Source organism: Diadema antillarum, unplaced genomic scaffold (genome assembly GCF_040938485.1).
Source record: "Diadema antillarum isolate AM-2024a unplaced genomic scaffold, OU_Dant_1.0 scf00000152, whole genome shotgun sequence".
Classification (NCBI taxonomy): Eukaryota; Metazoa; Echinodermata; class Echinoidea; order Diadematoida; family Diadematidae; genus Diadema; species Diadema antillarum.
The window spans coordinates 491,958-510,111 of NW_027271041.1; the positions used below are offsets into that span (position 1 = coordinate 491,958).

Sequence of the window (18,154 nt, forward strand, 5' to 3'; positions counted from 1 at the left end):
GAAACGATGGAAATGCTAATCAGCTACCAGTACATGTAAATGGCAGTTTCTTGTTGTAAAGCGTTTTGGTACCACAAGAACTTAAATGAGTAATGTTTTTTGCGCTCTTCTTGGTCGCCGATCGGCGACCATGGCACGTCAGGACTAAGGTCGCCGTTCGGCGACCATGGCACGTTAAGAGTTAATGCCAAACCTGCCCGATTTTATCTCCTCCCCAAGATCCACAAACCTGGCAATCCTGGTCGTCCCATCCTCTCTGGAAATGGTTCCCCAACAGAGAACATTTCCCTCTTTGTTGATCACCACATTAAACCTCTTGTCTCACTCGCACCCTCCTACATTCATGACACACCAGACTTTCTCAGGAAGCTCGATGACATCAAGGACCAGATACCCGAGACAGCAATCATCGGTACTTTCGACGTCTCCTCTCTCTACACCAATATTCCCCATGATGAAGGCATTCTAGCCTCCTGTGAGGCTTTGACATGCAGCGGCCATTCCAACCCCCCCCCCCCCCCATATCTGACATCAAATCCCTCATGTCACATGTACTGACGAAAAACAACTTCACATTCATGGACAAGCACTACCTACAGGTATCTGGCACAGCAATGGGTACCCGGATGGCTCCTTCCTTCGCCTGTCTCTTAATGACCAAGCTAGAGCAGCAGATGTTAGATTCAGCCCCCTGTCGTCCATGGATTTGGTGGCGCTACATCGATGACGTTTTCTTCATCTGGACCAGGGAGGAAGAAAGCCTCCATACTTTCATTGACTACATCAATTCTTTCCACAGAACCATCAAATTCACTTCCGACTTCTCCCAAGAAGAAACCAACTTCCTTGATGTCACCGTTAGGAAGGAGTCTAACCATGTCACCACCACTCTCTACACTAAACCCACAGATACCCATCAGTACCTTCACTCAGCCAGCTGCCATCCCCGCCACTGCAAAACCAGTATCCCTTACAGTCAAGCCCTCAGACTTCTCCGTATCTGCTCTGAGGATTCGGAGTTTTCTTTCCATGCCAGGAACCTGAAGAGACATCTCGCAGCCAGGGGCTACGGTACCAGGAGAGTTCAACAAGCCATCAACAAAGTTCGTTCTCTCCCCAGATCTGAAGTTCTCAAACCGAAAACCAACAAGCAGGACATCACTGACAGAATACCCCTCGTGACCACTTTCCATCCCAATCTACCCTCTCTCCACAATATCCTTCGTGATAATCACCATATCCTTCACACCTCTGATCGTCTCTTGCAGGCCATCCCAGATACTCCCATCCTGGCATACCGGCGCCCCCACAACCTCAAGGATCTCATCGTCCGTGCTGAAGTACCCTCCCTCACTGACAATTCTTCTCCTTTACAGCATGGCACATTCAAATGTTCAGTCAGTAGGTGCATCATTTGTAGCATACACATCCATGAGAGTGACTCTTTCACCAGCAACTCTACCGGCCTCTCTCACCACACAAAGGGAAACATCACTTGTACTACCACTAATGTCGTGTATCTCATCACTTGCAGAGTTTGTAGAATCCAGTATGTTGGGGAAACCAAGACAACACTCAAAAGACGCTTCTACGGACACAGATCTACTGTCAACACAGCCAAGCTCGACACTCCAGTGGGCCATCATTTCAATCTACCCGATCATTCCATCACTGATATGACTCTACAGGGCATTGAATCTTTAGGCACTCGTCCAGACACAGTCAGAACCAGCAGAGAGAAGCTCTGGATGAGACGTCTTCACACTATCCAACCCCATGGCCTCAACATCCAGGAGGGAAATGACTAACCACCTTTATTATTATCATTATTATATATATATTTTTTTCTTTTTCTTTTATTATTATTATAACCATTATCATTCGCTTTTTCATTTTTCAATTTCATTTTGTTCTTTCTTTGTGCTTTTTTCCATTTGCAGACCATTTTATTCCCTATTGATTCCTTCCTCTAGTCCGAGTCTCTTTTATACAGCCTTTTTCTACCTACACACACACACACTTGGTTTTGTTTGTTTACACGTACTTGTGCTTATTTTGAATTGCCTGCTTTTCTACATACAATGTATACAATTTTCTCTCCCCCAGTTTTTCAAATGTGCTTTTTTTTTTCTTTTATCAATGTCCTCTTCATTACTGTTATTTCATTGTCATTATTATTACTGTGTGTATATGTATACACTTTGATATGTTTGATTTCTTCCCTTTGTTGCCTCCTCCTGGTACACCTTTCAGGGCTCACTGTTTGCCCAGCCCCCCCCCCCCACCCTCCCTTCCTTTTGCTGTTGCTTTTTTTACTCTTTCCCTTTCTATATCCCTCTGGTGTTCCTTATCTTCTTTGATGTTGCCTCCCTATTCATCCTTTTCCTTCATTGGTTGCCTCCTTGATCCTCATGATCATCACTGACCCCCCTCTGCCTTTTGTCTGTCCCCTCTCCTCTGCCTTTTGTCTGTCCACCCTCCTGCTTTAATCCCCCTCCTTTTACCTGTTGGGCTCCTTGCCCATGACCTCCCACCCTCTCCTTTGTTTTCTTTGTTCTGTGTACCCAGCTTGTCCCTGTCTGTTCTTGTTGTGTGAAGTCCTTATATGTGATTGCTTTCCCTGCATGTTTGTCATTTTGCCTCTGACGAAGATTCTGCTAGGATCGAAAGCTCAGGCCCCTTTTGACTCCAATATTTGTGAGCCAAAGCTCAAATGAAACAGTCATTTTGAATTGTTAGAGTTAGCTGAGAGATTGTAAGAACTTCGAAGTCTAAAATTACTGGGCCTTTGTAGAGTCGGTATGCCCTTTGAGAACTTGTTATGTAATAATATAGTGCCTATCATCGTTACTAGCAGGTTATACCGAATAAAGAAGATGTATTCCTTTCGCAATATTTTTCTTAGAAATCGATTTCTGCGAGACCTTCTCTCCCTGTCCGACCGTTGCCACTTGCACCAGTGCGTTCAATTCATTCTCCTGCGACTGCAACTCGGGTTTTACCACACAACAGACTGAGAGCGGAGGGACGGTTACTTACTCCTGCGTCGACATACAGGAGTGCAACGCAAATAGTCCATGCGACGTCAATGCTGTATGTAATGATTTTCCTGGAAGTTTTGTGTGCACCTGTTTCGACGGTTTCCAAGGAAACGGATCTTTTTGCGAGGGTAAATGTGTGTTTCTATTGTGCAGTGGATGTCACTGTTGAGCATTTGAGAGCAATGGTAAACATATATGAATATTATACCGTATACTCCAGTTACAACCAACACCATTATAACAAATTTTTTGTTACAAGGTAGCAAAAATTTAGGTCTCAAATTATCACATATAAGAATTTCCCTGTTCATCTAACGCGTAGTTTTGCTGTAACGAAAAAAAATCGACAGTCCTGAGGATTTCGTTATAAAACATGTACTACTTGAATATGAAAACGACCCAGTTCCAAAATATTCGGCTGTCGTTTTTGGAGACCCTTTGCGAAGTCAAGCAAAGGTAGATAATCAGTAAATTGGATGTTTTGCATTTGAATTTGTATATATGATATTCCACTAATTGAAGAAAAAAAAACCTCAAATGCATTTGGAAGTTATTTATTGATTTCTATTTTTTTCTAAAATTTCTCTAATGGACTTGTGCTATGTGTAACTGAAAGGACTATGGATCATACATAGTTTTTCCTGGAGCTCTTTGAAACAGTGACAAGATGGAAGATAAACATGATATAGGTAAATGCAAAAGTATGATGACACATGATCTTCCTGATATACCACTGCCGTATAATTTGGGTTTATACCTAAATACCAGTTAGTGAGTTAATGTTCGTGTACATGTATGGTGAACTAGGTTTATTGTTTTCTTGATGGACAGATCATTTCATTGACTTGACCTTGATATAACTATGACTAGATTTATATGAATTGAACGTAAAACCATTCTGTGGAGTCTTCTAGATTGTCTCCTTTTCGGCCTGTCACTATATGTTTACAATATTTCGTATTTTCTACCAGCCGTAAACCCTTGCCTTTCGGAGCCCTGTCAGAATGGTGGTAGCTGCAACCCGTCCGCCGATGATACCAGCTACTCCTGCACTTGTTTGGCGTCTTTTACAGGAATCAACTGCAATACAGAAGTCATTCCTGACGGTTTGTTTGTTTATTTCTTTCTTTCTTTGTTTTGTTGTAATAGTTGTACCCAGCTTTAACGACAAAAACATATGTGTTCATTCAGCTTAAAGTTTGTCTTGTATTTACCTGTGAGATTGGTAGGGGGTCCTACAGTAGTAAACTAGATTACCTTTAGTATGGTATATAATGTAATACATTTTATCAAAATCTTCTATGACAAACAGGAACGGGCAAATTTTCTACCTTTTTTCTGAATATGTATGTGTTAAACCCTGACAAGATCGCAAGAACACATTTACAGTTATATTTCCTGTCTTCTGTTCGAATTCAGTAATGTGTCTGTTTCATGATGATCCATTTCAGAGCCACCCACCGTTGTCACTAACCCGTCATCAAAAGAAGTGGATGCATTGAGTCGAGTTGAGTTGCACTGCTCCTTTAGGAATGTGGATAGCTTCGAGTGGTACAAGGGAACCACAGTGATTAGTGGAAACACCAATATATCCCCTCTCGTCATCAATCCAGCTCTTGCCGAGAATCAGGGCTACTATTTCTGCCAAGGAATTGGGACTAATCAAGAGACAGTGAACACGAATAGAGCGTTATTGACTGTGAAAGGTGGGTCGAGTTATTAGACGTTAGACAAGTATGTCCAAAGCTCGTAGAGATATACGAGACTGCTCAAAACAATGGATGATATTTAGACGATTCATAATCCTAATAACAATTTATCAGAGATCCGATACTTCTTAAATTCACATAGTAGGGAAAATATCGTGGTTTTGTGGTCAAGTGCGTCTTCAAACGCTCTTCAAGTGATGTGCCCACCCACCACTATTCAGCCACCTTTCTTTTTCTCTGCCACTTGGGGAGACACGTTGCACAGATATTCCTAAAATTCATCAAAGTCGAAAGCCGAAAATATTTGATTTTCTAGTCACTCTGAGACAGAGGATGATTTAACACATGAACATAAATGCTCTGGTTCATGAATATTGTATTAGTTAATATGTAACTGTGCATTCTTTCTTGGTACCTAATGTAATGTCTCTCAACATCACTTATGATTGCAGGAGTTATCACCTATGTCGCTTCTACGTCTTTCAATTTGAACTTCACCAGTGAACTCTTAAACCCGCTGTCACAACAGTACCAACAAACATCTGGGTTAATTCAAAATACGGTGAGTGTGTCAAATAAAGTTTCATTTAATCTTTTCTTCCTGGTTGTTCCACATTATCTTCCTAACTTCAGGCATTCACTATCGGGAAAATTTGAAGTGCTAAGAGAGAAGATTACCTTTCACCATCATGTTGCACTTTTGGCAAAGTTTGTATTATTTTACGGAGGGCAGATCTTTTGCAGTTGCTGGACCTAATCCTGGAACAATCTCCCACAAAACATTCGACGGGCACCCAATTTTGCAATTTTCGAATCCAGTCTTAAAACTCAATTTTTTGCGTCTTCCTTGATTAAGATAAACATTAATTACCCCTTTTGTTAATTATTGTATTTATTATGTTGATTATTTTATTTGTTAGTCATTTAAAAGTACGTTGTATCTTTGTCTTTATTGCACAGCGCATTAAGGAGCATGTGCTGATTATTAAGCGCTTTATAAATGTATCATTATCATTATTATTGTTATCATACACTCAGCAATAATAAAAAATAAAATCGGAAAGTAAACACTTCTGCAGGACAAAGTTATTATGGGAGATTTTGATATAATCTTTGTGTCATATACCAAATTAAAGATTATTCAATTGGCTGAAGACCTGCTAGGTTAATACAAATGGAAATTTCATGCATGAGTGAACATATTTTTTTGCTTCAAAGGCCCAAAATGAAAAATTGCAGAATTTCATATTTGCGCATTTAATTGCAAATGCCCCTTCAAGATAGCAATGATAACAAAAGACCAATTTAATATAATGAGACACATGAATGAATAGCAAACATTGGTTTTAATTCCCTTGTATCACTTTATATCCTTAAAAAAACAAGGTGGGAAACTAGAGGGAAAATAATAATTTTCTATCAACTCAAATTCAAATGAAATAGGGAGTAATCCGCAAAGATGGTGAAATTGAACGATTTTTTTTTTATTTCATTCTTTAGATTTAAGAATTTAGGAATTCATGAGACAAAATCATAACCAGTTGTCATTTTCAATGTGTTCAATTTTAAATAACATTTCATATACATACCATTTTTGTTAATATTGCCTCATCTGTAACGTCAATTGAATTTGGATTTTGCAGAAGATTCTTTATTTTCTCCATTTTTGTTTGCCTTTCTTTATCTTTTGGGACTACAAAGACATTAAAGAGATGAGCGGGTAATTTTTACAATTTAGTTTGTGTTTCTTATTGTATTGATTTGTTTTTTTGTTCCAACTGCTATAAATTATTGAAGAGCACATACGCATGAATGACAACTTGTCCGTTTATTGACATGCCAGGTATAGCTAATTAAATTGCCTTTAGTGGTATATAACCATCAATAAAGCCTAATATTCTAAAGAAATGTGAGCTTTATAAAGAGTTTACTTTTTTGCTGAGTGTATGATTATCACGGTATAGATGGGCGGTGATTTGGTTGAGTCGGCAGTGTCCTACGCGGCACTGTCAACCGATAGCGCGTCTGCCTCCAGATAGAAAGACCGGGTTAGTTTTGATTACCTTTAAAAAGAATAAAACATAAAGGACTAGTAAAAAGTTTGTGAGAAAAGAAGGAGTAAAAGTATGTGAGCAAAACAGTGAAAGTTCGATGGAAATCAAATCAAAATTAAGTAGGTTATATAAATTAATTTTCACGAAGCAATGCTTGAAAAGTCAGACTGACTTGAGTTGATGATGTCATTGCCTCATGACTTTACCATATATAGATTCGATGTAGATTTTGATTCATCCAGGTAGTATGCTAAAAGCGTGTAAATTAAATCTGTTCGACTGGACATGTGATTTTGACCAGTAAGTCCAGTTGAACAGATTTAATTTTCACGCTTGTAGCATACTATAGTTTATAGTTGTGTACGCAAAATCTCCAAAATTTCTTCTTCTTTTTTCTGAATGCGAAGGAATATTTGTTCCACTCTTAAATCTTATTTCTGATCGATCAATATCTGCAAGGTGGTCATCCGGGAATTACATTGTATTGGACACTTTTATAACAGGAAATAAAAATCAATTTTCCTAATTTGCCGTAATGATTAAACCTACAATTTTGCGGGATAGATCTATCCTATGATATATATAGACATTTTCTTTTTAATACGCTCACACATTGGTACTATATATTCTGTTTTGGGTAGCTCGAGACAGCCATTCAGAACGGGCTTCCCCAACAAGTATCAGTGCTTATCAACAAGTTATCAGAAGGAAGCGTGGTTGCAAACTACCAGATCTATCTCTATAATGGGACAACTTCAGATGGTGATCAGCTCGCAGAAATTGGCTTCATACTGACCGATTATGCCGAAAACTCCGGTGGTTTGATTAACCCCGACTCGATTGGAGTATTAAGCACGGGTAAGGAATTAAATTGATTATTAATTTATTCTATTTATTTTTTGCAATGTTGTTTTTTTTTTTCGTTTCGATCATATTACACAATATATATATATATATATATATATATATATATATATATATATATACATATACATATATATATATGTATATATATATATATGTGTGTGTGTGTGTGTGTACGTGCATGTGTCACTGTGAGTGTGTGTACGTGCGTGTGTATGTGTGTGCGTTCTTCGTTCTTACAAATTAATTGGAAAAAATTTACTCAGAATGATGCTGAAACTCAGTCAAATCGTTGTTTAGCGTACAGGTTCTTCATTGAAAAGAGAAAATGACATTTTGATTTCCTTTCACTCCACATGTGACATGAGTTCATGATAGCATGAAGTTTCAGTTGAAACCCATCGAGATTCTAAACATCATTATACTTTATAAGATTTAAGATAAAAGTACGATTTTCCCAATCATGCTTATCTGGACTAAATAAAAGAAAATCTAGTGAATGTGCATTCCATTGTTCACCGTTTGGCATTTCATTCTCTCATATTGCGGAAAAATAGACTAGGACACAATAGAAAGCAAATGATTGAAACATATCTGTACTCGCAGCGATTATTTTTTTACATCATGAGATGAATTCATTTACCCCGGGTTCAGTTACAGGGAGAGATTGTTAGGTTTGTACCCTAGTTTGATTCAGCTTTCAAAAATAAAACTGTTCCAGGGGTAACAATTTCGTAAAACTTAATAACATGTTTCAGGAATATCAAATGCTGTAATCCTTCAGCATGATAATCGTCACATATTTATGTTTGTACGTTGTATTGCATCTCCTCACAAAACAGTCACATGCCCTCCGAAGACTTTTGTAACTCCATACGGAAATGCATCATTTCCGTCCGGTGACCTGGGCAGTAGAATCAATGCGACAGATGGGCCAGTCTGTCCAGACACCAAAATCAATCGTAAGTATCGTCATCTACCATCTATTTCAGCTTGTACACACGGGCTTAAAAAGCGTGATAGACTTAAAACATTTCATAACTCGTCAGTCCTCACGAAACAGTGATAATAGTTAATGATGATGATAATGATAATAAAAATGAGAGTAATAATAATTACAATAATAGTGGTAATGAAATAATAGTAATAATATCAAAAGCAACAATAATAATGATTATAATAATATAGTAATAGTAATAGTAACAATGATGATGATTACATTTCTATGACACTTTTTAATATTCGTGTGTTTCTAAGCGCACTGGTGCTATTTATACAAGAAAACTATAGAAAAGACAATAACAAAAGGACAATGTAAGACCGAAATAACAAGAACGAAAAAAGAAGAAAAATAGTGATGGTGGCTGCAATCACACATACACATCAGTTGAGATGTGGATGTGATATCCAGCTTCCATAGTCTGCAGAAGCATATCTATATATCCAATAAATTATTTTCATAAATTATACTCATAAAAAATTGTGTAGCTAACATCACATTATGTCTATCGCTTTATTTTTGTCCTTTATAAAAGCATTTATATGTATATGTAACGCGTGACGTCTTTATTATCTACTACTGTCACTATTTAAGTTCAAAGCTTTAGGAGCGTACTCGATTTAAGACATTTTTCAGCTTCAAGATTACAAATATGTGTTGATCCTAGGTGGTCAGTCTGTCCTTGTAGCAACGTGCGTAGGAGATACGATCTCACCGTGTAATTGGGTCGAGGAGGATAACTGTGGGCGAGACCTCACTGCCGATGAACTCCTGGAAATCTTGCAGCAGGTAAAGCACCTCTGGCCTCTTTTGAAACACTCTTAAAAACCAATATTTGAAGCTAATGGAAGTGTCATTATATAAACCTCGAACAAGATTTTTATGACATGACTTGTTGGCAAATAACCCTTAGGTCTAAATGAAAACTCTTATGATCAAATTGCTACCTCGCATTGTCAATCGGAAATCCGGCAAGTATTAGTGTGCTATAGGGATTGTAAAGTATAGTATTGGTGCAGATGAAGAATGAGCTTTTACCTTTTTTAGCGAGATACTAAGCAACCACTTATGAAACGTTACAGTAAGGCATTCCATTCTGAGAGGCATTCAAAGTTTATGTGATGAAAATCTTGTTTGAAATGGCTGAGATATCCAAAAACAATATAAAACAAAGCAATCCACAATAAAAGATAGGTCCCACCTTTTCTTAGTATCCCTTTGTATTGGATCTCTCAGCAATATTACGACCAATTTTTACTTACAAACGTTGCATTCCTCTTGGAATTACATGTTGTTTCATATTTCATAGAAGGTTTCTCATTTCACCCAAAAGTTAGAAACCTGAATGCGGGCTCAACCAAAACTATAACTTCATTTTAATATTTAAGTATTTCATTTTAGTATCATATTGTTGTACAAGATGTTGATGCATTTTATTAATCCATATAAATCAATAACTGTTGATGGTTTATTCCTAATGGCTGTAGGAAGAAGTAACCGATCAAAATGCTGAGATGGTCGCATCTGAAGCTGCTGAAATAACGGAAAACACGGATACTCTCACCGCCGCAGGACTCGAAACCGTTTCTGAAATCCTCCAGGATATTGCTAGTGTAGATTCTGTCGACGTCGAGGTATTGTTTACAATTTTGCTGTTTGCTTTTCCTCCAGCCTTTTTGTGCCTGGTATTAAGTATGATATCATGTGTCTTACATATTGCACAACAACAAACCTTTCTTGTTTTATCTTCTTAAAGAAAATCTTGACTCTCATGGACATTCTTTAATATATTCACGCAATGTGTTTATCAGTAATGCACGCTAAATTCTCCGAAAGAAATACAGCTTTAAAAATTGTTGCGATACCAATACATAGATGAAGTTAAGTATATTTAGTATCAAGTGGCACAAGAAGTAAAATGACATTTTGCATGGCGTATTTGGTAATTTGCTCCTTGGAAAGTCAATGTGAAGACATTGGTGATTCAGTATTTGCTTCTTGCGTGTCGTCATCCCTAAGAATAATCTCTGATATAACCTCTAAAACCAAAATCGCATGTCTAGTTGTAATAGGGTACAATGTAATTAGAATTGATCCCATTGTCAGCGTGCATAGCATCAAGAAAGTTATTTCATTTCAACAGGTGACTGTTTCGGTCGTGGATATTGTCAGCAACATGGCAGACACATCGGATGATGAATTACAAATGGCGCAGGAGATGAGCGGTGCTGTTAGCAGAGCAGTACGGTCCATGGAGGAACAGTTCATTAATGTGGAGCTCCCAGAAGACGAACCGCTAACGGTGACGGAGCCCAACGTAGCCGCAGTGGTAAGTCATTTATTATGAAGACATTCATGGTGATTCAGTGCTATGATTATGAGAGCCTTACGTCTTTGTATTTTTTTTAATAGTATGTATTTGCGCAATCGGTAAAAGATATTTCTGAAGACTTCGAAAAATACAAGTTTTCATTAGACAGAGAGAAACTCAAAATCATGAAGTTACGAACTTTTTTTTGTACAGGGTAGCCTCTTCATTGTTTTCACTGCTTTACCAGAAGGCTTTAGAACGCAATAGAGTGATGACATCTTACCAAGCACGTAGGTACATGATGAGATTCGAACTCGGGTTCTCCTATTGAAAACCATATAGGTTTTATATCCACTATGTGTCATAGTGCTACTCACAAAATACTCGTCATGTATTCTCTATGCTTTACACAGGTCAAAGTTGCCTTTCAATATTGGTTTTGCGCATGCCACAAGTATGTTTAAATTATATAAACTATAGGGTTGAACCCTCAAATCATTATCTTGATGTTTGCAAACAAAATACTTGTACTCCCCTTTTGTAGAGGATTATACCGAGTGACCTGTATATGCTTGCGGTGTTATTCATGTTACAAAATATGTCCCATTATTCTAAAAAAAAGAATAAATAAGTATTGTCGGCAGTATATAAGTGCATAATATAGCTATTTTAAAAATAATGAGAAAACGGTTATATGACCTAGTTAATAATATCCCAGTTATACAAACGATGAATCCACAACTTCAGGTGAAGCCTTATGCCTTTGCGTTAATTTCTATATTTCTCTTTCTTTCTCTCCTCAACAACTTACTTACAAGATTGATGATGTTGAGCCGGAAGAAAGTCAGGATGGTTTTTCAGTTCTTCTGACAGTGACAGGTGACAATGATACCATAGCAACTGATGATCTTCGTCTGGAGCAAGGAGATACCACAGAGAGCCAAAGCGTTCTGCCGGAAGCAAGCCTTTTCGTTCCTGGTGAGGTTGTTGCAAGTGCAGACGCAACCCGCGTGTTCGTTACCGGTTTCCGTGACCCGTCGCTCTTTCCGTCCTCGTTCCAGAATGTAAATAATGGCGATTTTAACAGGACCATCAATTCTCGCATCATAGCGGCTTCTATCGGGGATCAGGTGATAGACACACATAGGTACAACCAGTCCGAGCTTCATTCACACCTCTCGTAGAGGTAAGCTGTTGCGATTTTTATAGCGTCTGGTTTGGCGGTGCTTTGCATTTTTTTTTTTTTGTATCATCTTAGCTTTGATGAACGAAACATCAAAGATCGTGCAAATTGACACAATGAATATCTAAAAAGCTATACAGAGAAATGCAATCCAAATAAATCAAAACTAGTGTTTCACCACCTCATCAAAGATGACTGAACATTACACTTGTGATGTGAACTGGTTAAAGTTTTTTTTTTTCTTTCCTGAAAGTAAATCTTTCACTTTCTCAAAATGAGCACAGAGAATTATGTTATACAATACAATGGTCGCAAAAGTATACATATGTGCAGTTAAAATTTAACCGTCAATATTGAATACATTAATTTTTGTAGAAGTTTCAACGGAACATGCACTCAGTGTAAATGATCCAACGTTAATTGAAAGAACATGCAATTTTATTCGGCTATGAATAATTCGAAATAAAATTTTTTACATTTTGTGAAAGGAAATTCAATACAACTTACTTTTTTCTATTAAGTTTGCAACGAAAGTTCTTATAGTTTAAATCTATAAAGCAACGGAAATAAGTAGACAGAAATTACCAGTAAATGAGCCAAAATAAAATTGTTAGGAGTTAATTGGATGCGAGTGCCAAGAATATGATTTCCTTAATAAATGCGAAATTTCTTCGGAAGAATTTGAGTAAAATGAACATGGACCAGTACATTATTATTTGTGCAAGGCAACATGAGATACTTGTTTATACCGAGAATATTATGTTATATTTTATACTAAGAATATCTTAATTGAATCGACAGAGTACATTAAAACGAAGGAATACGAATTTTGCTCGTCCAGTCAGAAATAAGTTCTAAGAGAATGAAATGTCATTTACTCTGTAAAGGTAACTGCTTAAAAACATCTGTTTTCAAACGTTTAGATTTTCCCCCTAAACGGAGATACATCTTGAAACGTTGTATTCGGGATGTAATCTTTTTTGAGATAATATCGTTAGTTTTAGTTAGTTTTTGGGATCGACAAAAACTCTTTCAGCATCTGCTAAAAGCAACCAAAATGAAATCTTTTAAAGGTTCGCGTAATTTGTCATGTCTAATTCTAATCGAATATCTTTTGCTATAAACCTCCCCCTCTTCGCCCAGTTTAGTCATTACTAAATTAGTTGAGAAAGAACCCTCCTTAACATAATCCCAAGATTTCGTTAACAACTTATATTATTATCAATATTCAAAAGATAAATCGTCTCCATTTTTTAAATAACAGGTCTTTTTAAATAACAGATCTTTCTTAAAAATGATGGTATTCAGTAGCTCTCCTCAGATCAGCGCATATTGGCCACATTGAAACGGATGATTATATATCTGTCTGAAAAAGTCTCTTAGATTCTGAAGAAAAAAAAACATAGTTTATTGAAATCCGCCTGGAAACCGTCAAATTCCCGGCGTTTTGCTATTTTCCATTGAAGTTACAGTGTCTAAACACTAATTAGTGGATTTCCATAAACTGCAATGGCTAGTCGTCGCTAATCAAGAAAAAATAGCCACTTGCAAATGACTGGAGGAATGTTACATCAGATCTTCCATTGCAGCTTGTCACATTCATTGGAACTTGTCCGGTGGTTATTAATGACATCACAATCAAAGGTATCAGTTTTCCTTGGTGAGCTAAATCAAACCGTAGATCATTTTTCAAAAGCAAATTCATTTCAAATCACACAGAATGCTACAAATCCAATCTGCGTGTTTTGGGACTTTGACGCTAACAACGGCACGGGTAACTGGTCGACCAGAGGCTGCTCGCTGAGTAATTCCAGCACCGATGAACGACCGGAGTGTGAATGTAACCATCTAACAAATTTTGGTATTCTCATGGTAAGTTAAATGTTTTGTTACTGATATATTTCAATGGTGGCATTGTGTGGCGATAATGATAATAATAATGATGATCACGAACTCGCAGAGGAACAGAGAGTAAGTACATTCTTGTTGAACTTACACGTCCAGACTAATCATTTTATTGAGCATGTTCAGCTCAGACGACATAAAATGAAAGTGTATTAGAAATAATTTAAGGCAAAGAATGTACCAACACACACTTATTTTCATAATTATCAACACAACTGCGATGATATTGATAATCAATACAGTAGCACGGTATGCATAACAAATTAATCAGTTTATGATATGTTACCACCTTTACAAGACACATCTATATTGCATTTGGAATGATTTAGAATGATACCAAGAATAAAGTGTACAGTTATAGAGTTTAATCAGAACTGATGAATTGAAATAATCAAATGAAGTCCAAGATAGATCTTTTTATACCAAGGTGATGCAGATTATGATGACATTCATTTTGATGTCACAAATTAATAAGCAACTGACTACGGCAAAAACAAAAATCACTCATGCTTTACGCGTCTCAATGTATAAAATAAATGAGAATGTGTCTTTAGGATGAATTCCTAAGTCAATTTCATTTTTACTCTGCTCTTTCTTTCTCCACCAGGATATATACGGAGGTTCTGCAATCTCAGACCAAGTTGACTTCATCCTAGAAATCATCAGTTACGTGGGATGTTGCATGTCGATCTCGGGACTGCTAGTCACCATTCTAACTTATGTTTTTAACAGGTGAAAATTAATGACAATTATGATAATACTACTACTACTAATAATAATAATAACAATAATAATATTAACAATAATAATAATGATAATAATAACTTTATCGGCATTGATGCAAAGTTCTCTCACGCATGATAGTGACGTGATAAATGCAGTATGTATGAGCTTGGGATACTTTGTGTGAAGGATACCCTGCCACATTACAGTCAGAATAATAGAAAATGATCGTTGACTACATCTAACTTTGACAGAATTGTTACATCGAAAAAAATTAATACCACTTTGAATCATATACTATTTACATTGAGAGAAAGAGGGGGAGCTCATTTAACGTCCATTCATTCATTTCATTTAAATTGGAAAATATAAACAAAAGGTCTATACAAATCATCGATAATCGTTAAACACTGATTTATTAAATGCATTTACTTTATTATTTCTTTCATGATTATTATCATCATCATCATTGTTATTACAGTACTATTCTTATTGTAAATGTACCTCAGGAGTTAACGGTAGTTGCTTGGGGATTCTTCATTTCTTGCAGGAAATTACGGGATCGCAAACCAAATCAAATTTTGATTTCGTTGTGCTGCGCACTCCTTGGTCTGTACGTGACTTTTGTGCTGATGATCACCTTTGACACGGCGCGAGGGGTGGAAGAGGTCGAGCCTATCCCGTGCTGCATTCTGGCGGGCTTTCTGCACTACTTCATGCTAGCATCCCTCTTATGGATGGGGGTCGAAGGTTACAACATGCACATCATGTTTGTGCGCGTGCTCAACACTTACCTGCCTTACTTCATGCGTAAGGCGTCGCTGGTTGCATGGGGTGAGGTTATCTTGTAATACCAATTATCTATTCTGTCTACAGTCAGCAGGCAAATGAAATGCATAATAGAAATTACACACCTAAATGTTGCTTCAGCCAGTGGAGCATATGATAAATCAAGTCATAATATATACTTTTCCTAGATGCAGAGCTCAACACTTACGGTGGCCCGATGGCCCTGGGCCACTAAAAATGCACGTCGGGCCACCAAACAAAAAGTCGCATGTTTGCCTCAACTTTTGGAAATGAACAGCGGTAACAATCGGCTCCTAAGATGCTAAAATGAATGTTGGATGTTTGTTTATACTTTTGGAAATGAATAACGGCAAGATTCGGATCCGGATTAAGATGCTGAAATAAATGTCGAATGTTTGCTTTGACGTTCGGAAATGAATAATAATATTCAACCCGGTACGATAATAAAATAAATGTCGCGTGTTTGCATGTAAATTTGGAAATGAATAACGGTAATATTCTGTTCCGTACGATGCCAAAATGAAATAACAGATTGTTGCTTATCACATTTGGAAATGATTGACGTTATCAATCGGCTCATTTAGATGCGAAAATTAATAGCGGATGCTTGCTTTCACATTCGTTAATGGATAAGGATAACATTAGCTCCGTAAGATGCCTAAATGAATGTCGGATGTTTGCTTTTACATCTGAAAATGATTAACGTAACATTCGGCTCCGTACGGTGCTAAAATACTAGTAAATGTTGGATGATTGCTTTAACAATCAGAAATGAATAACGGTAATTTTCTGCTCTTTACAAAGCTAAAACAAATGTCGGATGTTTACAAATGTCTGCAAAATTCTTGATCATTCAATATAGGATGTCCTGTCCTTGTCGTGGCCATAAGTGCTGGAGCGACACGTCAGATGTACGCTGAAACTGACTAGTAAGTTTTGTTCATGCCTATGTGATATTTGGCACTTTGTACCAGTGTAGAAATTGGTTGCCTAATTCGGGAATGTTGATAATAATATTATCACCTATGAGTGGCCTTGTTAACATTCTTCTTTTCAAGATACCCTGCCATTATGATTACCCGAAAATTAAAAAGAACCTATTTTACAGCAGTTTACAAATCTGGGTGGAGAGGGACATGGTGCACGCGTAAACATCTATAGTTTAAGAACGTAATTTTCGGACGAGCCTGTTCGAACCTGCGTGGACATCCGAAGCCTTAACTTCATCATTACGTATCTTCTACGGAAAAATGAATATCCTACGAGAAAACATATAGACTAGTCTTTGTTCCATTATATTTCATTCTTGCATATCAATTGTAAATCCGCGAAAGAAAGTACGATGTAATTGATATTTTCAATAAAAGTTAATTTTATCCCCATTGACCAAGGTATATTCCTAACTATAAGGTTGGATATTGCACCTGATGTTGTCAACCGTTGTCAATCAATGACAATATAACAATTCAATGCAAGAATCATTAATTTGAATCAAGTTGGCCTTTGTTGCCGATATGGCTACAATGCTGTCGAAATATATTAGTAAGGAAGCTTTCCCAGCTTACTCTGCAAAAGGTGCTATGCGAGCTAAAAAACAACAACTAGTTGAAAGATTAAAATTGATATTTATTTTATTTTCCTCCATTTTTGGACCTACAGTTGCTTCTTGACCCTTTGGCCGTTGGTTGGCGGCGTGCTCGTTCCTTTCGGCCTGATCATGATTTTCAACCTCGTAGTTTTCGTTCGTGTGATAAGACAACTCAACAAAACGGTCAAAGGTCGGATGATGGACGATACAGAAAAGCGACGGCGCCTCCGTCGCTTCCAAAACGCTATCTGCATTCTTCTGTTGATGGGCCTCACCTGGGCCCTCGGGTACCTGAGCATCATCAGACCGGCGAGCGAGGCTGTTCTCGCCATGTTCACCGTGCTTAACTCGCTACAGGGATACTTCATATTTATGCTGTACTGCGTGCGGCAGCCGCAAGTGCGTAGAATTTGGCGGAGTCAATTCCAGTGCTGTTTGCCAGAGTCCAAGCGGGCTTCTAGCTTCGCTAACAACAGTTCATCTGTGAAGAATAGTTCTGGACGGCTCCTCCAGTCTGGTGGAAAGAGAAAAGCGAAGCAGAGTAACAATTTGGGTTCGCAGGGATTCCTCCCCGAGAGCGTGGAAGTGACTCTACCAGAAAGAATGCGGAGGATGCCCAACCAAAACGAAGGATTTGATTCGTGAAATGAAAGAATTGCAGGGCCATATCTCTGGTATGGAAACAGAAATGGTCTTTCCAAATGGAACAATTCTTCGTTATATCTTGATGTTATGGGTACTCGGAAGCAGCTGAACAACTCAACGAGAAAACATTAAACTCGATATCTTTGAATGCGATATACAAATAATCATTACATTGATAGTAAGAAACTTCAAACTCTTTTGAACGGAAAGATTCGTTGTTATATCCTGTATCTTCATGCCTGTTGTGTTTGTATGTTTTGGCGTGTTTTGTATGTTTTTTTGTTTGTGTTTTTTTTGTTTTTTTTTTTTTGGGGGGGGGGG

The 18,154-nt window shown here is 37.5% G+C and overlaps 1 protein-coding gene and 1 pseudogene across 1 annotated transcript; both read left to right on the plus strand.

Moving 5' to 3' along the window:
• Nucleotides 1-542: 542 nt before the first annotated feature.
• Nucleotides 543-1,973, plus strand: LOC139721934 (uncharacterized). The gene is made up of 3 exons (XM_071633259.1): nucleotides 543-1,103; nucleotides 1,269-1,340; nucleotides 1,941-1,973. The coding sequence occupies exons 1-3, from the start codon at nucleotides 543-545 to the stop codon at nucleotides 1,971-1,973; spliced, it is 666 nt and encodes a 221-aa protein (XP_071489360.1).
• Nucleotides 1,974-10,167: 8,194 nt separating this feature from the next.
• On the plus strand, nucleotides 10,168-17,833 carry LOC139721936 (adhesion G-protein coupled receptor G6-like; annotated as a pseudogene).
• The last annotated feature ends 321 nt before the right edge of the window (nucleotides 17,834-18,154 follow it).

What these genes read in the sequence shown, in the direction of transcription:
- LOC139721934 (XM_071633259.1), top strand. Translation starts at nt 543, where the DNA reads ATGTCACATGTACTGACGAAAAACAACTTCACATTCATGGACAAGCAC. An exon ending in TTCAACAAGCCATCAACAAA is followed by an intron (nt 1,104 to 1,268) that starts GTTCGTTCTCTC and finishes CGTCTCTTGCAG; the next exon opens with GCCATCCCAGATACTCCCAT. An exon ending in ATCTCATCGTCCGTGCTGAA is followed by an intron (nt 1,341 to 1,940) that starts GTACCCTCCCTC and finishes TTCCATTTGCAG; the next exon opens with ACCATTTTATTCCCTATTGA.